The 18,291-nt window shown below is 40.9% G+C and overlaps 1 protein-coding gene across 3 annotated transcripts in view; it reads right to left on the bottom strand.

Moving 5' to 3' along the window:
- The window catches only part of LOC100559032 (60 kDa lysophospholipase), an 88,357-nt gene that overhangs the window by 42,946 nt on the left and 27,120 nt on the right, over nt 1-18,291 (bottom strand). For all 3 annotated transcript variants that reach the window (XM_062968536.1, XM_062968537.1, XM_008105139.3), the window contains 5 exons: nt 17,293-17,376; nt 15,232-15,358; nt 6,217-6,329; nt 4,073-4,258; nt 2,217-2,330 (listed from right to left, as the gene is read on the bottom strand). In XM_062968536.1, the coding sequence (XP_062824606.1) occupies nt 2,217-2,330; nt 4,073-4,258; nt 6,217-6,329; nt 15,232-15,358; nt 17,293-17,376 (624 nt within the window). The remainder of the gene's footprint in view (nt 1-2,216; nt 2,331-4,072; nt 4,259-6,216; nt 6,330-15,231; nt 15,359-17,292; nt 17,377-18,291) is intronic.

Below are 18,291 nucleotides of genomic sequence, written 5' to 3'. Positions count from 1 at the left end.
GCTTAAAACCAACATTAAAAACTTTGGCATGGAAACTGAGAACTGGGAAGTCCTGGTCCTTGAGTGCTCTAACTGGAAGTCAGCTGTGACCAGCAGTGCTGTGGAATTCAAAGATGCATGAATAGAGGGCAAAAGGGAGAAACGTGCCAAGAGGAAGGTGTGTCAAACCAACCCTAATTGGGACCACCTTCCACCTGGAAACTGATGTCTTCACTGTCGAAGAACATGCGGGTCAAGAATAGGGTTCCACAATCACCCAAGTATCCACCGCCAAGACACTGCACTTGGAAGGCCTTCATACTCATACAACAAGGGATCGCCTAAGTAAGTAAATACAACCTATTGCCTTTCCAGTGCTTCATTATGTTTCCCTTAGATCCTTACAAGGTTTCAGAAATTAATTAGAGGAGATCACAAGTCCTAAACAACTCCTGCCATTGCAAGAAAATACAATCAAACCACTCCTAAAAGATGGGCATACTGCTTCAGTTGCAAAACCTCCACACTTCTCTGCACATGTTCTGTTTCCAATCTTTTAATGTTACATTATGAAGTGAAGCCTCAGTCGTGCCTGGCATCTTTATTTTCCAGTATGATTATGGGCTCAGAAACTCCCTGGGGAAATGCAGATGACAGGTATCACTGAAGCTTCACTGTTTCACACACTTAACTAGTTCTGTAGGAAGTTTATTAAAAAGCAAACTGTGTGTAAACACCACTGACATGTTGTTAATTGGAGGTCCTCTGTGCTGTGGCTCCCCAACCTCAGTCCAAATACTCCCAAGCTTTCATTCCAATACTTGGAAGGGGCGGGCGACACAAGATTGTAGTGTCATGGAGAACAGCAAGCTTCCAAAAGGAAAAATTAAAAGGCCCTGCTCCGTACATGCAAATTTGCACATAATAAACCTCCTTTACTGTTCCAGTCTATATAGAACTGCTCCATTATTAGAGGGAGTCTGGGAATATAAATCACTGTGAAAACTATTTGGAAACATGACTATACAGAGTTAAAGTAAAGAAAGATTACTGTGGGAAGAAAAGTTACCCCAGCTTTAGTACTGTATAGGCATGCCTTTAAAAGAAAAAGGTGGAGAAAAGATAAGGCTGCAGGTGTGAGAGCTGGGAAAGTTTCATTGTTCCTTTCTTTCTAAATTTGTGAAATGTTGCTATTAATGACTTCAGCACCAAAATCCCCTGGCAACTAACCGCCATGGACTCAAGGAGCTGTGGTCCACCATTTTTTTCCACATTCTGCTCTTTTTTAGGAAAGTTGGTCACTAATTCGCCATTGCATGTTTCCATGTTACATTAAGGAAGGGCAAAACCCAGTACCTTAGGCCAAATGCAATTTTTCTTCAGGAGCAATTTTATCTCTGGTTCTCTGAACAGTCAACATGCAACCAGAACAAATATTTCATTTCACCCAGTTCAATATAATACCAAAGGTTTCTCTCAAATATAGCTCAGTAGAAGGACAGGAAGTTCATCAAGTTATCTTCAGGTAAATAGCACAACACATATAGATACATAATCCCAATACATTACCAGGAGGATGAGGGAATTCATCAAGACAATTGTGGGAGGTTAAGGTCAAGGTCTATTTTCCCCAAACTCCACCAGTGTTCACATTTGGACATGTTGAGTATTTGTGTCAAGTTTGGTCCAGATCCATCATTGTTTGAGTCCACAGTGCTCTCTGAATGTTAGTGAACTACAGCTACAGTATTTTCTGTTGGTCATGGGAGTTCTGTGTGCCAAGTTTGGTTCAATACCATCATTGGTGGAGTTCAGAATACTCTTTGATTATAGGTTAACTATAAATCCCAGCAACTACAACTCCCAAATGACAAAATCAGCCCTCCCCAATCTCACCAGTATTCAAATTTGGGCGTATCGGATATTTGTGCCAAATTTAATTCTGTGAATTAAAATACATCCTGCATATTAGATATTTACATTACAATTCGTAACAGTAACAAAATTACAGTTATGAAGTAGCAACAAAAATAATTTTATGGTTGGGGGTCATCACAACATGAGGAACTGTATTAAGGGGTTGAGGCATTAGGAAGGTTGAGAACCACTGCTATAGTCCAAAAGGAACTTTTCTTAGTTGTTTTTCTTGAACTTTTGGCTTATACTATATCTCAGGACAAGATAACCTGAGAAAAGGACTGAGCTTTTAAACGTTCAGAAGATGGAAACAATTTTACCTTTCTCTTTTCAGCCAAGGTAAGCCCAGGTTTGCTCAGAACATAGGATAACTTGGCAAGGGCAGCTTCTGGTGTCATGTCTCCTCCGGGAATTACACCTGCGTCCATAAGAGTCTGTATACCGTGAAGAAAGTTGGAGCCTGAATTAGTACATCTTTTAGTGAGTTAAACAAACCAGAAATTTATTTATTTATTTATTTATTTATTTCCAGAATTTATACCCCGCCCTTCTCACCCGGGGGGACTCAGGGCGGCTTACACAGTTGACATAATGACATAATTAAAATTTATTGATAATGTTACAATTACATTTCTGAGCCAAAATATTTCTACAGAAAGCCAGCCTATTAATAGATAATAACCAGTATCTTACAAAGATGTAACAATTAGGAATATTCCAAGAATGGGTAAAGAGCGGACCTCCAGATGCTGGACTACAACTCCTGTTTTCCTCATCATTAGACAGCATGACTAGAACTGATAGTGGTTCCAATACAGTAACATCTGGAAGGCTAAAGTAGGGGTGCGCAAAATGGCAGAAATCCATTCTGTTTTTGTTCTGTTTTCATTTTGAATTTCAGGTGCCTCCGTTTTGTTTTCAGGAACATTCCAGGAGATTAGGTGGGGGGAGGGTGTTCGGATTCATAATACAGCATCCAGAGTTCTGTTTCCATTTTGAGAAAGATCTTCCCAAAAAACAGAACCACAGGTAGAGGGGCACCCAAAATTCAAAATGAAATCAGAACGGATTTCTGCCGTTTCGCACACCCTTACATTCAGTCAGAAGAGTGGGGTTAAAATTTAGATACAAGGCTTCTAGATGTGATGCCTGACGTTAAAATGTCCTTTAACCTTTCCTCAATCTTAGAGCCACAGGGCTGTTGGGTTGCAATCCCCAATCTGCATGGAAGATTATAAAAGTGATGGGAGTTGTTGTTCAATAACATCCGGTAACCAAAAGTGGTAAAGCTAAAGTGCACCGGCTACTATGTAAAAAATTATAGCTGGCCGTCTGTATCCACAGATTCTCCATCCATGGATTCAACAGTCCTTTGAAGGCAACCATAAGGCTGGTGTGGACCTTGGGGAAAAGAGTTTGACTTCCCTGGTCTAGGTGATCACTTCTTGCTTCCAACGATATGGTTTTATCAATATTTTACATAACTGCAAGACATAGAGTTGGAGTTTGAAAGGCTATTTCAATCAATTCCCCAGGGTAAGGCAAGACCATCCACCAACCGCCCTATAAGGTAAAGGTTTTCCCCTGACGTTAAGTCCAGTCATGACCGACTCTGGGGGTTGGTGCTCATCTCCATTTCTAAGCCAAAGAGCCGGCGTTGTCCGTAGACACCTCCAAGATCATGTGGCCGTCATGACTGCATGGAGTGCCGTTACCTTCCTGCCGGAGTGGTACCTATTGATCTACTCACATTTGCATGTTTTCAAACTGCTAGGTTGGCAGAAGCTGGGGCTAACAGCGGGCGCTCATTCCGCTCTCAGGATTTGAATCTGGGACCTTTCAGTCCAGAAGTTCAGCAGCTCAGCGCTTTAACACACTGCGCCACCTTGTCAATGTATAATGCCCTATATGTCAATGTATAATGCAGGCCAAAATATGCCACCACCAAGGGAACGGGTAGACTGATTCTAGGGTGTGGAAATGCTACCTTCTGTGGTTAGTCCCCAGAATTTCCCAGTTAGAATGTCAACGGTCTCACAAATTGCAAACAAAGAAACCCTTTTCATATTTCATCTGATCTATATAAAAATTACGGTACTTCCCAAACCAACACATAGTGAGCAGGGATATAAGCTTACTGCTAAGGCTATAGTTTAAACCACAAAATTCCTCTCACCTTCCCTGTGGCATAAACTAACGAAACCGTTCCTCGTAGACACTGGGTGCAATTCAGAATCACCACTTCGCGATCTGTTGCTTTCTTCAGTTCAGCTAGCAAATCGGGACGGTTATTGGGGGCATTCCCACTCCCATAGGTCTCAAGTACAACCCCTTCCATTGGGCTCTGAAGAAATGCCCTCACCTGCATGAAAAAGCAATGATATTACGATTCAACAATGTTTCCCACAATCCAAATGTGGCTTCCTCTATCCATTTGTTCACCCAAATTCCATCAAGAAAAGGCAATGATTAAAACAATTTAAAAATGAAATTTAGAGTCTTATTAGCCTGCCTGGAAACATGCAGCACAATTTCATGTCCTCTAATAATCAACTTCCAAATGTGTGTTTGTTCACAAGTACACACAAGTAGAAACACAATCCAGCTGCAACGTATCATGGCAAGTTCTATAGATTTACTAGATAGTAATAGAAGACACATAAACATAAATGTTATGGTGGGAAAGAACAGATATAGTACATGCTAGGGCAAAAGTATGCATATTTTACATCAGTCTGGGAAACTCCAGCCTTCCATACATTTAGGACTACAATTACCATCATGCCACATCGTTTGGCTATGGCTGATGAGAACTGTATTGTATGGAATCCCATGTATGTAAAAGGCTACGTGTGCATGTTTTTTGACTACCAATTTTTCCATTACACATAACCCCTCTTGAGGTCTACAGCTTCAAATGATCCAGATTATGGAAGTGCTGTCCAGGTTAAAGTATTCAAAAACATTAAAGGAAATAGATGCAATATGTCTTTAGTTACAACTTCTCTCCCCACCCAACTCCACAAAAGTCTGAATTTGTTGTTCTCATTATGATTGTTAGTACGATGTGTCCATTGCAGAGCTCGGAAAAGTATAGAGTAGTTAGAATGCCTTTCTACACTTACCATTCCCTGAATTTATAATGCAGTTTGATACTACTGCAATTGCCATGGCTCAATACTATGGAATACTGAGGGTTGTAGTCTTACAGGGTCTTTAGCCTTCCTAAAGAGCAGGAGTGTCAAACCTATTTTCATCGAGGACAACATGAGTCTTAATGGTTGCCTTCAAGGGGCCACTGAATCCATGGATGGAGAATCCATGGATACAGAAGGACAACTATATATTTTTTTACATAGCGGTCAGTGCTTTTTAGTTTTTACCCAATTTGGGTCCTCAGATTTTATTGAACAACTCCTCCTATCACGTTTGATTATCTGCCATGTGAACTGGGATAATGGGAATGGCAACCCAATAGTACTTGTGGCTCTGAGGTTGGGGAAAGGTTAAGGAATTTAAAGTCAGACATCATATCTACAAGCCTTGTATCTAAATCTAAATCCCATTATACTGACTAAACCAAACAAATTGCAGCCTTTCAGATGTTACCGTATCACAACTCCCAACAGCTCTAGTCATAATGTCGAAATGATTTGTTTGGTTTAGTCATAATGTCTAGTCGTAATGTCTAAATGACAACTAAGGTGATGCAATGTGCCGCCTGGACTGCTGACCTGAAGGTTGGGTTGCTGACTTGAACATTGGCGGTTTGTATCTGTGAGATGGGATGAGCTTCCATCTGTCAGCTCTAGCTTGCAAAGACATGAGAGAAGCCTCCCAGCAGGATGGTAACACATCCAGGCGTCCCCTGGGCAAATCTATGTAGACAGCCAATTCTCTCACACCAGAAACTACTTGCAGTATGTTCTCAAGTCACTTCTGACACCATAAAAAAATGATAACGAATACAGGAGGAGCGGGCCAGCATCTAGAGCCTCACTAAACTATATGTCCTACAATTCCATTGCACTGAGCCATGACAGTTAAAGTGGTGTTAAACTGCATTAATTTTACACTGTGAGTGCATCATGGGTGATTCTGGCTGAAGTACAAAACAACAGAAACTTTTCCCCGCTTCTTGCCATCTAAGCAGTGTGGGAGGGATGACTACACAGACCAAGCCCTGAGAAAAAGCAGTGGTACTGAGGCACCCGGTGCTGTTTCTCAGGGCTTACTATATGTAGTCAGATCTCCCACCCGCGAGTGTCATCGCCTCTTTTGCTTTTTGATCTGCTGCTCCCGGGAGAAGAGGGGGCTGACCGCTGCTGCCGTAATCCCAGGGAAGATCCTCAGGAGTCCCACGTTGCTGTTCATGTTGGTGTGGATCTCAAATTTCTTGGTGGTATTGGCTCTCCACACTGTCTCCCAATTAACTGTGAAAACAAAACAAAGATCCTTCATTTAAGGATTCCTTCCAATTCCAGATTATCATGTATCCCTGTTTCTAAAATCTTTGGCCTTTGTAGGTTTACAAAGAAGTAAGTGCTATTATTTTCAGTGTCTATGGTATTGCCATGCTAGGCTTAATTCAGATGGGGGTGGCAGCTAGTGGTATTCGCCTACATTCCTCTCTTGTTGCCCTTTTTTCTTCCTTGTAAATATGTAGTTAATACCCATTGGGACAAAGTACAAGTTAAGTATCCTTTGCAGAAACGTAAATAATAAGATATCTTGGAGATGGAAACATAAAATTAATGTATGTTTCACATACATCTTACATACATAGCTTGAAGGTATTTTTTAAAATTATTTTGTGCATGAAACAAAGTTTGTGAGTGGGTTGCTGTGAGTTTTCCGGGCTGTATGGCCGTGTTCCAGAAGCATTCTCTCCTGACGTTTCGCCCACATCTATGGCAGGCATCCTCAGAGGCTGTGAGGTCTGTTGGAAACTATGCAAGTGAGGTTTATATATCTGTGGAATAATGTCCAGGGTGGGAGAAAGAACTCTTGTCTGCTGGAGGCAAGTGTTTAATTCATAATGTATTTTAATGGTTTTAACTGTTTTATGTGCTGTTTTATATTGGTTTGTATGGGCATCTAGTTGTTGCCACTGTTGTAAGCTGCCCTGAGTCCCTTTGGGTGAGAAGGGCGGGATATAAATGTGAGAAATAAATAAATAAATAAATGTTACAATTGGCCAGCTTAATTAGCATTGAATGGCCTTGCAGCTTCAAAGCTTGGCTGCTTCCTGCCTGAGAGAAGCCTTTGTTGGGAGGTGTTAGCTGGCCCTGATTGTTTCCGTCTAGAATTCCCCTGTCTTCTGAGTCTTGTTCTTTATTTACTGTCCTGATTTTAGAGTTTTTTTTAATACTGGTAGCCAGATTTTGTTCATTTTCATGGTTTCATCCTTTCTGTTGAAATTGTCCACATGCTTGTGGATTTCAACTGTCTGTTTTAATCTCCAGGAAAATCTTCTTTGTTGTTCATACGAGAGCCAGAATAGTGCTTTGTACTAGGATGAAGTGAAGCAGCTCTGGTACAAAATAAATATTTGAATATTTTAACCCCAATTTCCTTTTGCTCAGTGAATGCAACTGTGCCTGGGGGTGGGGCGGAGGGTGGGAGTGGGAAAGGAAACTCCGCAAAGCCACCTTGTCAAGTGTCAGCAAAGTGACACATATTTCACACGTCTTTAAAAGACAGATGTTGTTACTCTTGCCACTAATCATCTCTGGGGTTTATAATGCAGTTACTAGTGATTAAGTAAAATGGCAATGATTCAATTAAGTGTGATTATACACTGCAAGCCAGATGCCAGCTGTTAAACAAATACACATGCTTACGTTCCATTACTAAAATGCCAAAACATTCTTTATTAATTCTGCCGAAGCTCACTATCCATGCCTAGCAGACAATGGTGTGTAAATAACCTTAAAGGATGGCAGAAAGCTGTACCTGACAAGGAGTGTGTATGTGTATGAGTCTGTCGATATATATGCACTCCTTGTCAAATACAGCTTCCTGTCATCTTTCAAGATTATTTACACACCCTTGTCTGCTAGGCATGGATATGGAGCCTATAAATAAATACAGACACATACACACTGTGAATAGGAGGAAAACTGTGGGATAGCCAGGTACACAATACATGGATAAAGAGAAGTCTTCGCATATTTGTAAGGAAGAGTGTATTTTTTGTGGCCATGCATCTAAGGCCCCATTTACACTGTCATGATAATACAGATTGCATTATATGGTTATATAATCCAGTACAATGCAGCTAAACCGCATTACAACTCTAACTATTTAATGCAGTTCAATCTGCATTATAATGGCAGCATTGATGAGGCCTAATGGTGAAAGGCTTTGAATGGAAACTCCTCAAAAGAATGAATGGATACAAGAGACAATTCTTATGATCCTCAGTATCCGACCCAGCGTTGACTCCTGAATCACAGAAATATAAAATCTGCCAAGCTTCTCTCATCACCATGCCTTCAAAACTTAATGACACTTGACACCTTCAAAATTCAGATTGTCCAAAATAGAGAAAAGCCAATTTAAGCCTGAATCATAGAATCATATCTGTTAAATAAGACCCTGCCATGTAGGAAAAGCACAATCAAAGCATCCACAGCAGATGGCCATCCAGCCTCAATTTAAAAGCCTCCAAGGAAGGAGCTTCCACCACACTCCATAGCAGAGAGTTCCACTGCTGAAAACCTCTTACATTGAGGAAGTTCTTCCTAATATTCAGGAGGAATCTTCTTTCCTGTAATTTGAACCCACTGCTCCTAGTCCTGGTTTCAAGGGCAGCAGAAAACAAGCCTGCTCCCTCTTCCTTATAACATCCTTTTTCACATATTTATACATGGCTATCATGTCTCCTCTCTCAGGCCCCTTCTACACTGCCATATAATCCACATTATCTGATTTGAACTGGATTATGAGTCTACACTGCCATATAATCCAGTTCAAAGCAGACAATCTGGATTTTATATGGCAGTGTAGAAGAGGCCTCAACCTTCTTTCCTGCAGGCTAAACAAAACAAGTTCTTTAAGGGCATAACTTTCAGACCTTTCATCATTTTAGTTGCCCTTCTCTGAACACATTCCAGCTTGTCAATGTCGCTCTTAAATTGTGGTGCCCAGAATTAGAAACTGTTGTTTCAGGTGAGGTCTGACCAAAGCAGAATAGAAAGGCACTATAACTTCCCTCAATCTAGACACTATACTCCTTCTGATGCAGCCCAAGACCCCATTAGGTTTTTAAGCTGCTGCATCACATTGTTGGCTCATGTTCAACTTGTGGTCTACTAAGACACCAAGATCTCTTTCACGTTACTAAGTTTCCAAGAGCCTTTTCATGCAGGACCTTATCAAAAGCTTTGCTGAAATCAAGATATGTGGGGTGATATTGGGCAAAACAGAAATTACTTCTGAACAAAAAATGCACACACTATTGCAGAATAGGGCTTCACACTCTTACCTATGGTTAAACCTGACTAACATCAGTGGTTGTTATTTCCAAGTTAATTTGCCTAGAATAAGGATATAGATCTTACTATAAAACGTTCTCATTGATGGGCATCCAAACCTACTGACGTATGTTCCACCTCTGGATCAGGTTCTGGTGGCAAGCCAGGAAGAGGTGGGGCAGCCAAGCCAACTACAAAGCAATTCTGTTGGACTTTAGCCAATGCCACATTCCCTGAGTTCCTTGCAATTTTGTGCCAAACAACAGTCCTGCTATCCTAAACTCCGGCCCATGAGGCAACTCCTAAGCCTCTATGGTCAGGCAAAATTTTGAGTTGCATATTGGGAGATGTTAGAAGGAGCTGGAAATACGTCATGTGGGCATGAAGCATGAGAAAATCTCTTCTTGTAGTTTCCAAAGAGAAAATCTGATCTGGCCAACTGACTCAATAACAAAGCTGTTGAACATTCCCTGATGCAATTCAACATAATTCAACAACCTGTTCTGACATGGATAGGCTGAGTTCATCAAGGAGACTCCTTAGTATTATGTAAATTGAAACAGAAATTTCAGCAAAATGTGCTGAGAACTGATTTTGCTCAGGTGGAAGCAAGCCCTAAAACTTGCAAGTAGGTTAGGGTAGATAGCAAGATAAACAGATAGACATGAAGACAGCTTGTGGTTCTCAGAGACCTCCCTGAGAAGGGCCACATGGTTTGAATGCAACCCCCCTCCCAAAAAATAATAATATCAGGTCCAGTTCCTGGCATTTCCCAAAAGGGACTGGGCTCGGGCTGTGGCGCAGGCTGGAGAGCAGCTGCAATCAATCACTGCAATGAATCACTCTGACCAGGAGGTCACGAGTTCGAGGCCCACTCGGAGCCTATGTTTGTTTGTCTTTGTTCTATGTTAAAAGGCATTGAATGTTTGCCTATATGTGTAATGTGATCCGCCCTGAGTCCCCTTCGGGGTGAGAAGGGCGGAATATAAATGATGTAAATAAATAAAAATAAATAAATAAGCAAAATTCAGCTTACTTCAGCCACTGCTGAGTTCAAAATGCAGTAGCCAGGAAGATAGAAGGAGGCAAAGTCTTTCCCTCCCCATTAGATTCAGGCAAAAGCAAAGTTATTTATGTTGCAATGTTATTTTCATTAATAACTTTTGCCATCTTGTTGACACTGGCGTTGCTTGGCCACACCTGTTCCAATTTTCCTCTGTGAATTGTTGGAGGGGACGTACTTGCGCTAATATTTCATAACACCAGCATGCCAAAGGCTCTTAAGTTAAAACACTCAGCAACAAGAAGGAGGCCTAGCTGGTGAGGTCACAGGCACCAGATACCATTTGGGCTGTGAAAACCCTTTAAGGGTTACAGTGAACAAGCTGCAGGAAGTAAAAGACAGCCATATCCAAAGACATGAGCAACTGAACTAATCCAAGCATGTTCTAGAAAGCATTAAGGCTGGGAGGTTAGGCAACATGTTGGAGCCACACGCTGCAATACAGGTTTGAACTCATACATTGAAACAAGTGCAGTGGCTCCCAGGAGTGACACCTCCCAAGGGAGCAGGGACTAAATTCCACCTTATGAAATCAAACCAGAAATACAAGCTCCAGACAAACAGCAACACTTTCTTCTTTCCTCTTCTTGGTCGGGCTCAAAGCAAGCCAGCCAGCCAGATTCCATTACATAAGTTTGTGCAGTCACATCGCTTTGAAAGTGTATAAGCAGCCAAGAAGTGGGAAACCTTGAACAGCCTATGGGAGCAACAAGGAAAGAAAATCCCTTTCTCTTTCTCTCTCATACATACAGACTCCATTACCTGACAGGAGTTTGAGATAAGATCAATAACGAAGCTTTTTTTAAGAGCGAGAAACCATCCTCTCTAAATATTAATCACAAGAGTGAACACATCCATATTTACTTGGTGTAGGTTGCAAAAGAAAATAATGTTCACCTAATTGAATAAAAGTAACTTGAGTTTTTTAAAACTGTAGCATCACTTCAAATATAGTAGAGTCTCACTTATCCAAGCCTCTGGATAATCCAAGCCATTTTTGTAGTCAATGTTTTCAATATATCGTGATATTTTGGTGCTAAATTCGTAAATACAGTAATTACAACATAGCATTACTGCGTATTGAACTACTTTTTCTGTCAAATTTGTTGTATAACATGAAGTTTTGGTGCCTAATTTGTAAAATCATAACCTAATTTGATGTTTAATAGGCTTTTCCTTAATCCCTCCTTATTATCCAAGTTATTCACTTATCCAAGCTTCTGCCGGCCCGTTTAGATTGGATAAGTGAGACTCTACTGTATTAACATTTTTCTTTGCATGCACCTAATATGTTTTAGGTATGATCTCCAATATTTTGACCGTGAATGAAACAAATGCATGGTTCACACAACCAAGCTCATCAGTTGACCAGCCTTGATTCTGTCTTTCTACAGAGCGTCCAGTTAGAGGCAAACTTCAGTTTAGCACAGATTTTATTATTTCCAAGTAATCGCAAGGACAGCTTTGGTCTCTCTTTACAGAGAAGCGATGAGCTGGAGGAGGCATTGTAGGCCATCTAGTTCAACCTTCTTTACAATGCCAGAAATCATTCCCACAGAAAGATCACTAGATTCAGTCTGAAGAACTCTGGTGACTAGAACAGGATTGACAAAGTAGGTTCAAAACTCATTAAAAGTAACTGACCTCCTGGCCATCAGGCTGTCCTTGGATCTAGCAGTCTACCAAGATCTTATCACTTAACCTTGAGAAAGTCACTGCCTCAAATCTCACTCCCCGTGAAGCAAAAGACGAATAAGAGCACAGAAAGCTGTGTTATACTACGTAAGACTATTTGTCCATGCAACCAGTTTTTCCCAACCTTTGGTCCTCGAGGTGTTTGGACTTTCAGTTTTCAGAAGCCCAAGTCAGCTTGGCCAGCTATCAGGAATTCTGGGATCTGAGATCCAAAACACCTGGAGAACCAAAGGCTGGAAACCTCTGGTTTTGACTATCCGCTGCTATTTGATCCTCTTAATACTAAGGGCTGAAACAAAGACAAAAGATGTGCTCTACTCACAGCTTCAGAAAAGTTCTAGAGCAGTGGTTCTCAACCTGTGGGTCCCCAGATGTTTTGGCCTTCAACTCTCATAAATCTTAACAGATGGTAAACTGGCTGGGATTTCTGGGAGTTGTAGGCCAAAACACCTGGGGACCCACAGGTTGAGAACCACTCTTCTAGAGCATACCTAAAACATGCAAAAAAAAGTGTTATTTTATCATGCTGCCCAGAGATTCTGAAAACTGTAGTCCAAAAATACCTCTCCAAATCTCTACTCTCTATTCTTCCTAGTCAGATAATTACATTTGGCAACCAATCTTTTTATGATTTACCAAACCTCTAATTCCAAAGCCTCAACTAGGTACTGACAAACTACTAATAAAGTTCTATTTGTTTGTTTGCTCACTTCAGATGACATCGCTGATGTTTCAAAGCTCCTTACACATTTCAGCCTCTTTTAACTGCATTTTCTATACTAATTTGATTTGGGCTCATCTCTTTCAGTCAGTGTTTATAGAGAAGTGACTCATAAAGTAATAACATTAATCATAATACGATGTAGTCTCTGTCTATCTCCATTGAATCTGGGGTCACATGATGCATGGTATCTGTTGGAGCATTTTATATCTGTTCCATTATTTGTAAAGCAGCAATCACCATAAAAACTAAAGCAGAGGAAACAGACTTTGGAAACAAAAAGGGAGAGGGCTGTGGTGCAACTGACTGGGAAAATTTGTGGTGGAAGAAGCTGAGGGGGAAGGAAATAATCCCTGAAAAATTGGTAGCGGTGCTTCCCTGAGTAATGTGTGGCTTATGGAAGTGTTTCAAGGTTTTCTCTCCACTTTCTTCTTAACAACGAGGTTTACCGAAGTGTTCCTTAGTGTAGAGTCGTGGTTCTGAACCTGTGGGTCCCCAGGTGTTTTGGTCTACAACTCCCAGAAATCCCAGCCAGTTTACCATCTGTTAGGATTTCTGGGAGTTGAAGGCCAAAACATCTGGGGACCCACCCGGTGAGAACCACAGAAGTAGAGGGATGGACTCTGAAGGATGGACAAAGACTCTGCTTCTGCCAGTTCATCTAAACCTGTATCCAAGCCAGGACTCTTTCCAACTTCCTCTTCACTTATCATTTTATGCTGGGATAGAAATGTGTGATCTTCAGAGGAGAGCTTGGGAATGTTAATTTGGGTGGGAGGGGGCTATAACTTCTAGAACGCATTAGTTGCTGATAGTTCAAAACTGTAAGACTGACTCTCATTGATTCTAGCAGCTTAACCAATACTTAGAAATGACAACGCTGCAACCCAGCAACATCTGGAGGGCCTCAATGGTTCCACCCCAGATTTAATTGCTGGAAGTAAAACAACACCCTCCCTCTCTGTCTGTCTGGCACCTTCCATCCTAGACTGGCTGTAGGAACAGCAAGTTAAGACTTCGTGAAGCAAATGTATGCTAAGCACGGCAGTTATTCTTTCTCCAAATAGATTGCAGCACAACATGCTCTATGCCAGCCTAATCACTCTAATCCAAAGAAATGTTAGTGGGTTGCTAAGACAACATTCTCTAGTGAGGACTACTCACTTTCTGCACTCAATGCCTTGTCTATACAGTAGGCCCACCACTTTCGAAGGGGTTAAGGATACTGGACCTCCAAGAAAGATGAAAAACCTTGAATAAAGAGCCCACTGATATTTTTTTACTTGTGAAAACACCTCTCTAGGAATCTTCTTCAGGGCAACTCAAGGCAGATTCCACCCGAAGTTAAGTCTACCTAACTAAGTAGTTGATAAAGGATTCTGTCATTTGCCCAATGTGCCATTTGGCACAAAAGGTAACAACAATTATTGTATTTTATTTGGATCAGATGTCTCTACAAAGCACCTGCAACTATTCCTAAACATTGAGGTCTTTGGGACACGAGTTATCAAGAGACCCCTTTAACTGACACAGGAGAGAGAAGGCCAACAAACTAAATCAAAATTTAATAAGTTGTATAGTTCGTTCTATGAACCCTCCATAGATTTTTGGAATTTGACATTTGATCACTTTGGAGAATCACTGAAACCAGCCATGTTTGTTCCACAGACCAAAAGATATATGACAACTGTTTTTCACAGTAGCAGGATTTGAAGACATAGCCATGCTGGTCTGTTTCTGCATAAAATATGAAGACATCTGTACACCTTTGAGATTGAAAAAAAAATATTTCCAGCATAAGCTTTTGTGGACCCCTGCCTACTTCATGAAATGCAAGTCAGATCATCGGATGCATCTGACAGAGTGGAGAAAGGAAACTATGTACAATCCATTCCAAGACTGCAGCTTTCTACCACCCAGTTATTTTAGTATATAACTCTGAAACCTTCTCTGCCATTGGCTATGATGGCTGAGATTTCGAGAAATAGCAATCCAGTACAATATTAACACTTGTGTTAGATAATCTATTTTTCTTGGCTAGTCTTAAATGTATAATGGGATTCTTTAATATCATTTCATCTTTTCCACAATGCTTACATACTCTGTATTGCAATGTAAGCAAAATTTACAAAACTCATTATGGATGATTCCATACCACATTTGTTTGGGATAAGCTAAACTGAGAACTTGGATTTTCAAATGCCAATTTGCAGTTTGATTTATCATTAACATACTAGGAAATAGGAAGCAATCGCCACAAGCAAAATTGGCTTATAAAGAGAGGAAGAATCTACTTGGAACACTGACCCAGTATTTCAACAGTTCAAGAAAGGGTTACACCTGGTAAAGCTATAGTCTGAAATCACTGAATTGCTTACTTGTAATATCAACCTCTGCATTTGCAAGTGGAGGCAAGTTAGGTGAGGAAAAGGCATTGAAACTCTCCGCATCCACCTTAGTCACCCGGTTTCCCCTGTACAGTTTATTACAAAAGTACAGACACACCTACAAGGACAAGAAAAGAAACATGTCAGGATCCAAACCTTGTAATTAAAAGATGCAACCAATTAAAAAGAAAACACATGACTGACTCTTTCTTTAAATATAATTAGAATGATTTAGGAGAAGCTTATAAATATAATGAGAATCATGCAAGAGAGGTGTATATCTCCTGCATGTTTTCAGAAGCACAATGCCTGTCAATCAGTATTTTAGTTTTAAGAACTAATGGAAGTCCTCTACTTGTAGTATTTCCTTCCAAGAGTGGACTTGGTATGTTTGAAGGCTTGTTAGGGACCTCTGAAGATCACAGAATCATAGAATTGGGAGAGAACACAAGGGCCATCCAGTCCAATCCCTATCATACAGCAACACAAAATCAAAACACTCTTGACGGATGGCTATCCAGTCTCTTCCGAGAGTAAGAAACGCCATGCCATTCCACATTTTCACTGTTGAAAACTACCAACCACAATATTTTAAAGCGTGCATTACATGAAATGTTATTATAAAGTGCCCAACCTTGGAGTATACTGCGGAACATAAGCTACTCCAGGGCCTTAGAATGGCTAGGAGAATGAGGTTGAGAGTCAGACAGGAGTGTAAACCTCATTATGTCTTAACCAGATCTATAGATCCCTCTAATTCAGTGGTTTTCAACCTGTGGGTCCCCAGATGTTTTAGCCTTCAACTCCCAGAAGCATAACAGTTGGTAAACTGGCTGGGATTTCTGGAAGCTGTAGGCCAAAACACACATGGACCTACAGGTTGAGAAGCACTGCTCTAATCCTATACAGAAGCACCATCTATTCTACTACTAGTGCCAATGGGCACACATGTTACTGCAAAGTAAGCAATCTGGTGCTCTCCATATGTATTGGATTACTATTTCCATAAACACCAGCCACTATGCCCAATGGCAGAGAAGTGTGTGAGTTACAGACTAAGGACAAGAGTACACTGGAGCTGTTGGTCAAAGCTGCTGCAATGCCATGTTGGTGTCCACATGGTCTAGTCACGCTGAGACCACATTAGCCCCAGTGGATATTGACCACAGCTGGACACAGAGGCTCATGTGAGCTCTTGGATGTGGTGAGTGCCATGTTCTGACATCAGCAGAGGTGCCCAAGGGACCAGGAAAAAACAGACACAATTTCCTTTCCCTCTTTGTAAAAGATGCCTCAATTAATGCCTGAAACAGTTAAGAGTTGTGACAGCAGTGTCACAGGCAAACTCCATCCTCCTTCCCTGTGGTGATGGTACCAGTATCCTGTATGGATAGTGGATTTATCCAAATCAGAACCAATCCCGTTGTCTAGTGTGCCCTGAGTTTTCAGCAAACTCCTGAATATGCTCTAGTTTTGCCCAAAAGAGAACAAAATCAGCTTCAATCCTGGAAAACCAGCAATATTCACCAGAAGTGGGCAAATGTCATGGGAATACCAGAAGTGAATTCAAGGTGAGCCCAGTTCTCTTGCTCATGAAGACTTGCCCTGAAATACTCTCCTTAGAACTCAAGATGACTAAGCATCATATACTTGGGCATATCATGAGTTGACATGATAGATTAGCCTAAGAAGGCACTGATCCACAAAAAGGTACAGGTCTACAAAAAAGGCAATGAGAAGGGGAAGGAGGGATTATTGGGAGTCTTTGGAGTTATAGTGGAACATCCATCCTAAGTATTCTAAATTAAAAGAGTAATCATTTTTAGCATCATAATATATATTTGTCAAACTTTGAATAGAAAAAAGGAACCTGGCAAGAAATTAAGTCATTCATTGAACTCTTGTTGCAATTTGTTTGTTCTGACTGCAATATCTGGCGTTTTGTGCATTCTTTGAGTGGGCACTGATGATCATTCCCAAGAGAAAAGATCAATTCTGGGGCCATCCAGGAGAACAGGAACAAAACATTTACAATTAAGGTGATGAACAAACCTCGGGAATCACAAATTGTCCTGCAATCAAGAGCGCCCCCAGCAGGTTGGATCTGCCATCATTCCTCAGTTCATATATGGGCACCTAGAAGAGAAAGTGGGGAAATGACAGCCATTTACACTTTGAAATATAAGTATATACCAGCAAAAGAGAGATCCCAGAATATTTAATACAAAGGAAATCTAAATCCATGAATAATTTATGAAACACTTGCTTATCAAATGATTTAGTGGAACTTGGGACATATTTCTTCATCTAAACTGTGGCAGATGGTAGAATTTCTCCTTTTGAATGTAAAACATATTATCCCCGTTCTTCATAATTATCATTCAGTTTTGCATCTGTTTTTTTTTTTTGGTGGGGTGAGAGATAGAAGGAGAACTCAACAGCCAAGATCCTGCTCTCATAGCTACAAAGTGTAACTTTACAATGACGTAGCTATGTCACTGACATGGTAGGCAATCATACTAGCGAATTACAACAATGCATGATGGGGTATCATGCAAGATGGACCATTGTGCAATGACAACTCCCATTGCCCAATAGGACACATTGAGCATTGGGACATGTCGCAGAAAGGGGCATACTGTGTATCGGCAGATTTTGCACATGGGGTTACATTGTGCAATGAACATGTTCAACTTTCTCAATGGTCCAATAGCATAGCCAGGTGTTTCCTCTCTTCCCTGGAATATGAATGATGCACAACAGTGCAATTCAGCTTTATGCAATTACACATCAATGTGTTGTCGAAGGCTTTCATGGCTGGGATCACAGGGTTGTTGTATGTTTTCCGGGCTGTATGGCCATGTTCCAGAAGTATTCTCTCCTGACGTTTCACCCATATCTATGGCAGGCATCCTCAGAGGTTTTCTCCATACCTCACAACCTCTGAGGATGCCTGTCATAGATGTGGGCGAAACATCAGGAGAGAATACTTCTAGAACATGGCCATACAGCCATGTACAACAACCCCAATTACACATCAGTTTAGGACAA

Source organism: Anolis carolinensis, chromosome 1, assembly GCF_035594765.1.
Source record: "Anolis carolinensis isolate JA03-04 chromosome 1, rAnoCar3.1.pri, whole genome shotgun sequence".
Classification (NCBI taxonomy): Eukaryota; Metazoa; Chordata; class Lepidosauria; order Squamata; family Dactyloidae; genus Anolis; species Anolis carolinensis.
The sequence above is the reverse complement of the archived record's forward strand: the minus strand, read 5'-3'. Positions and strand labels throughout refer to the sequence as shown.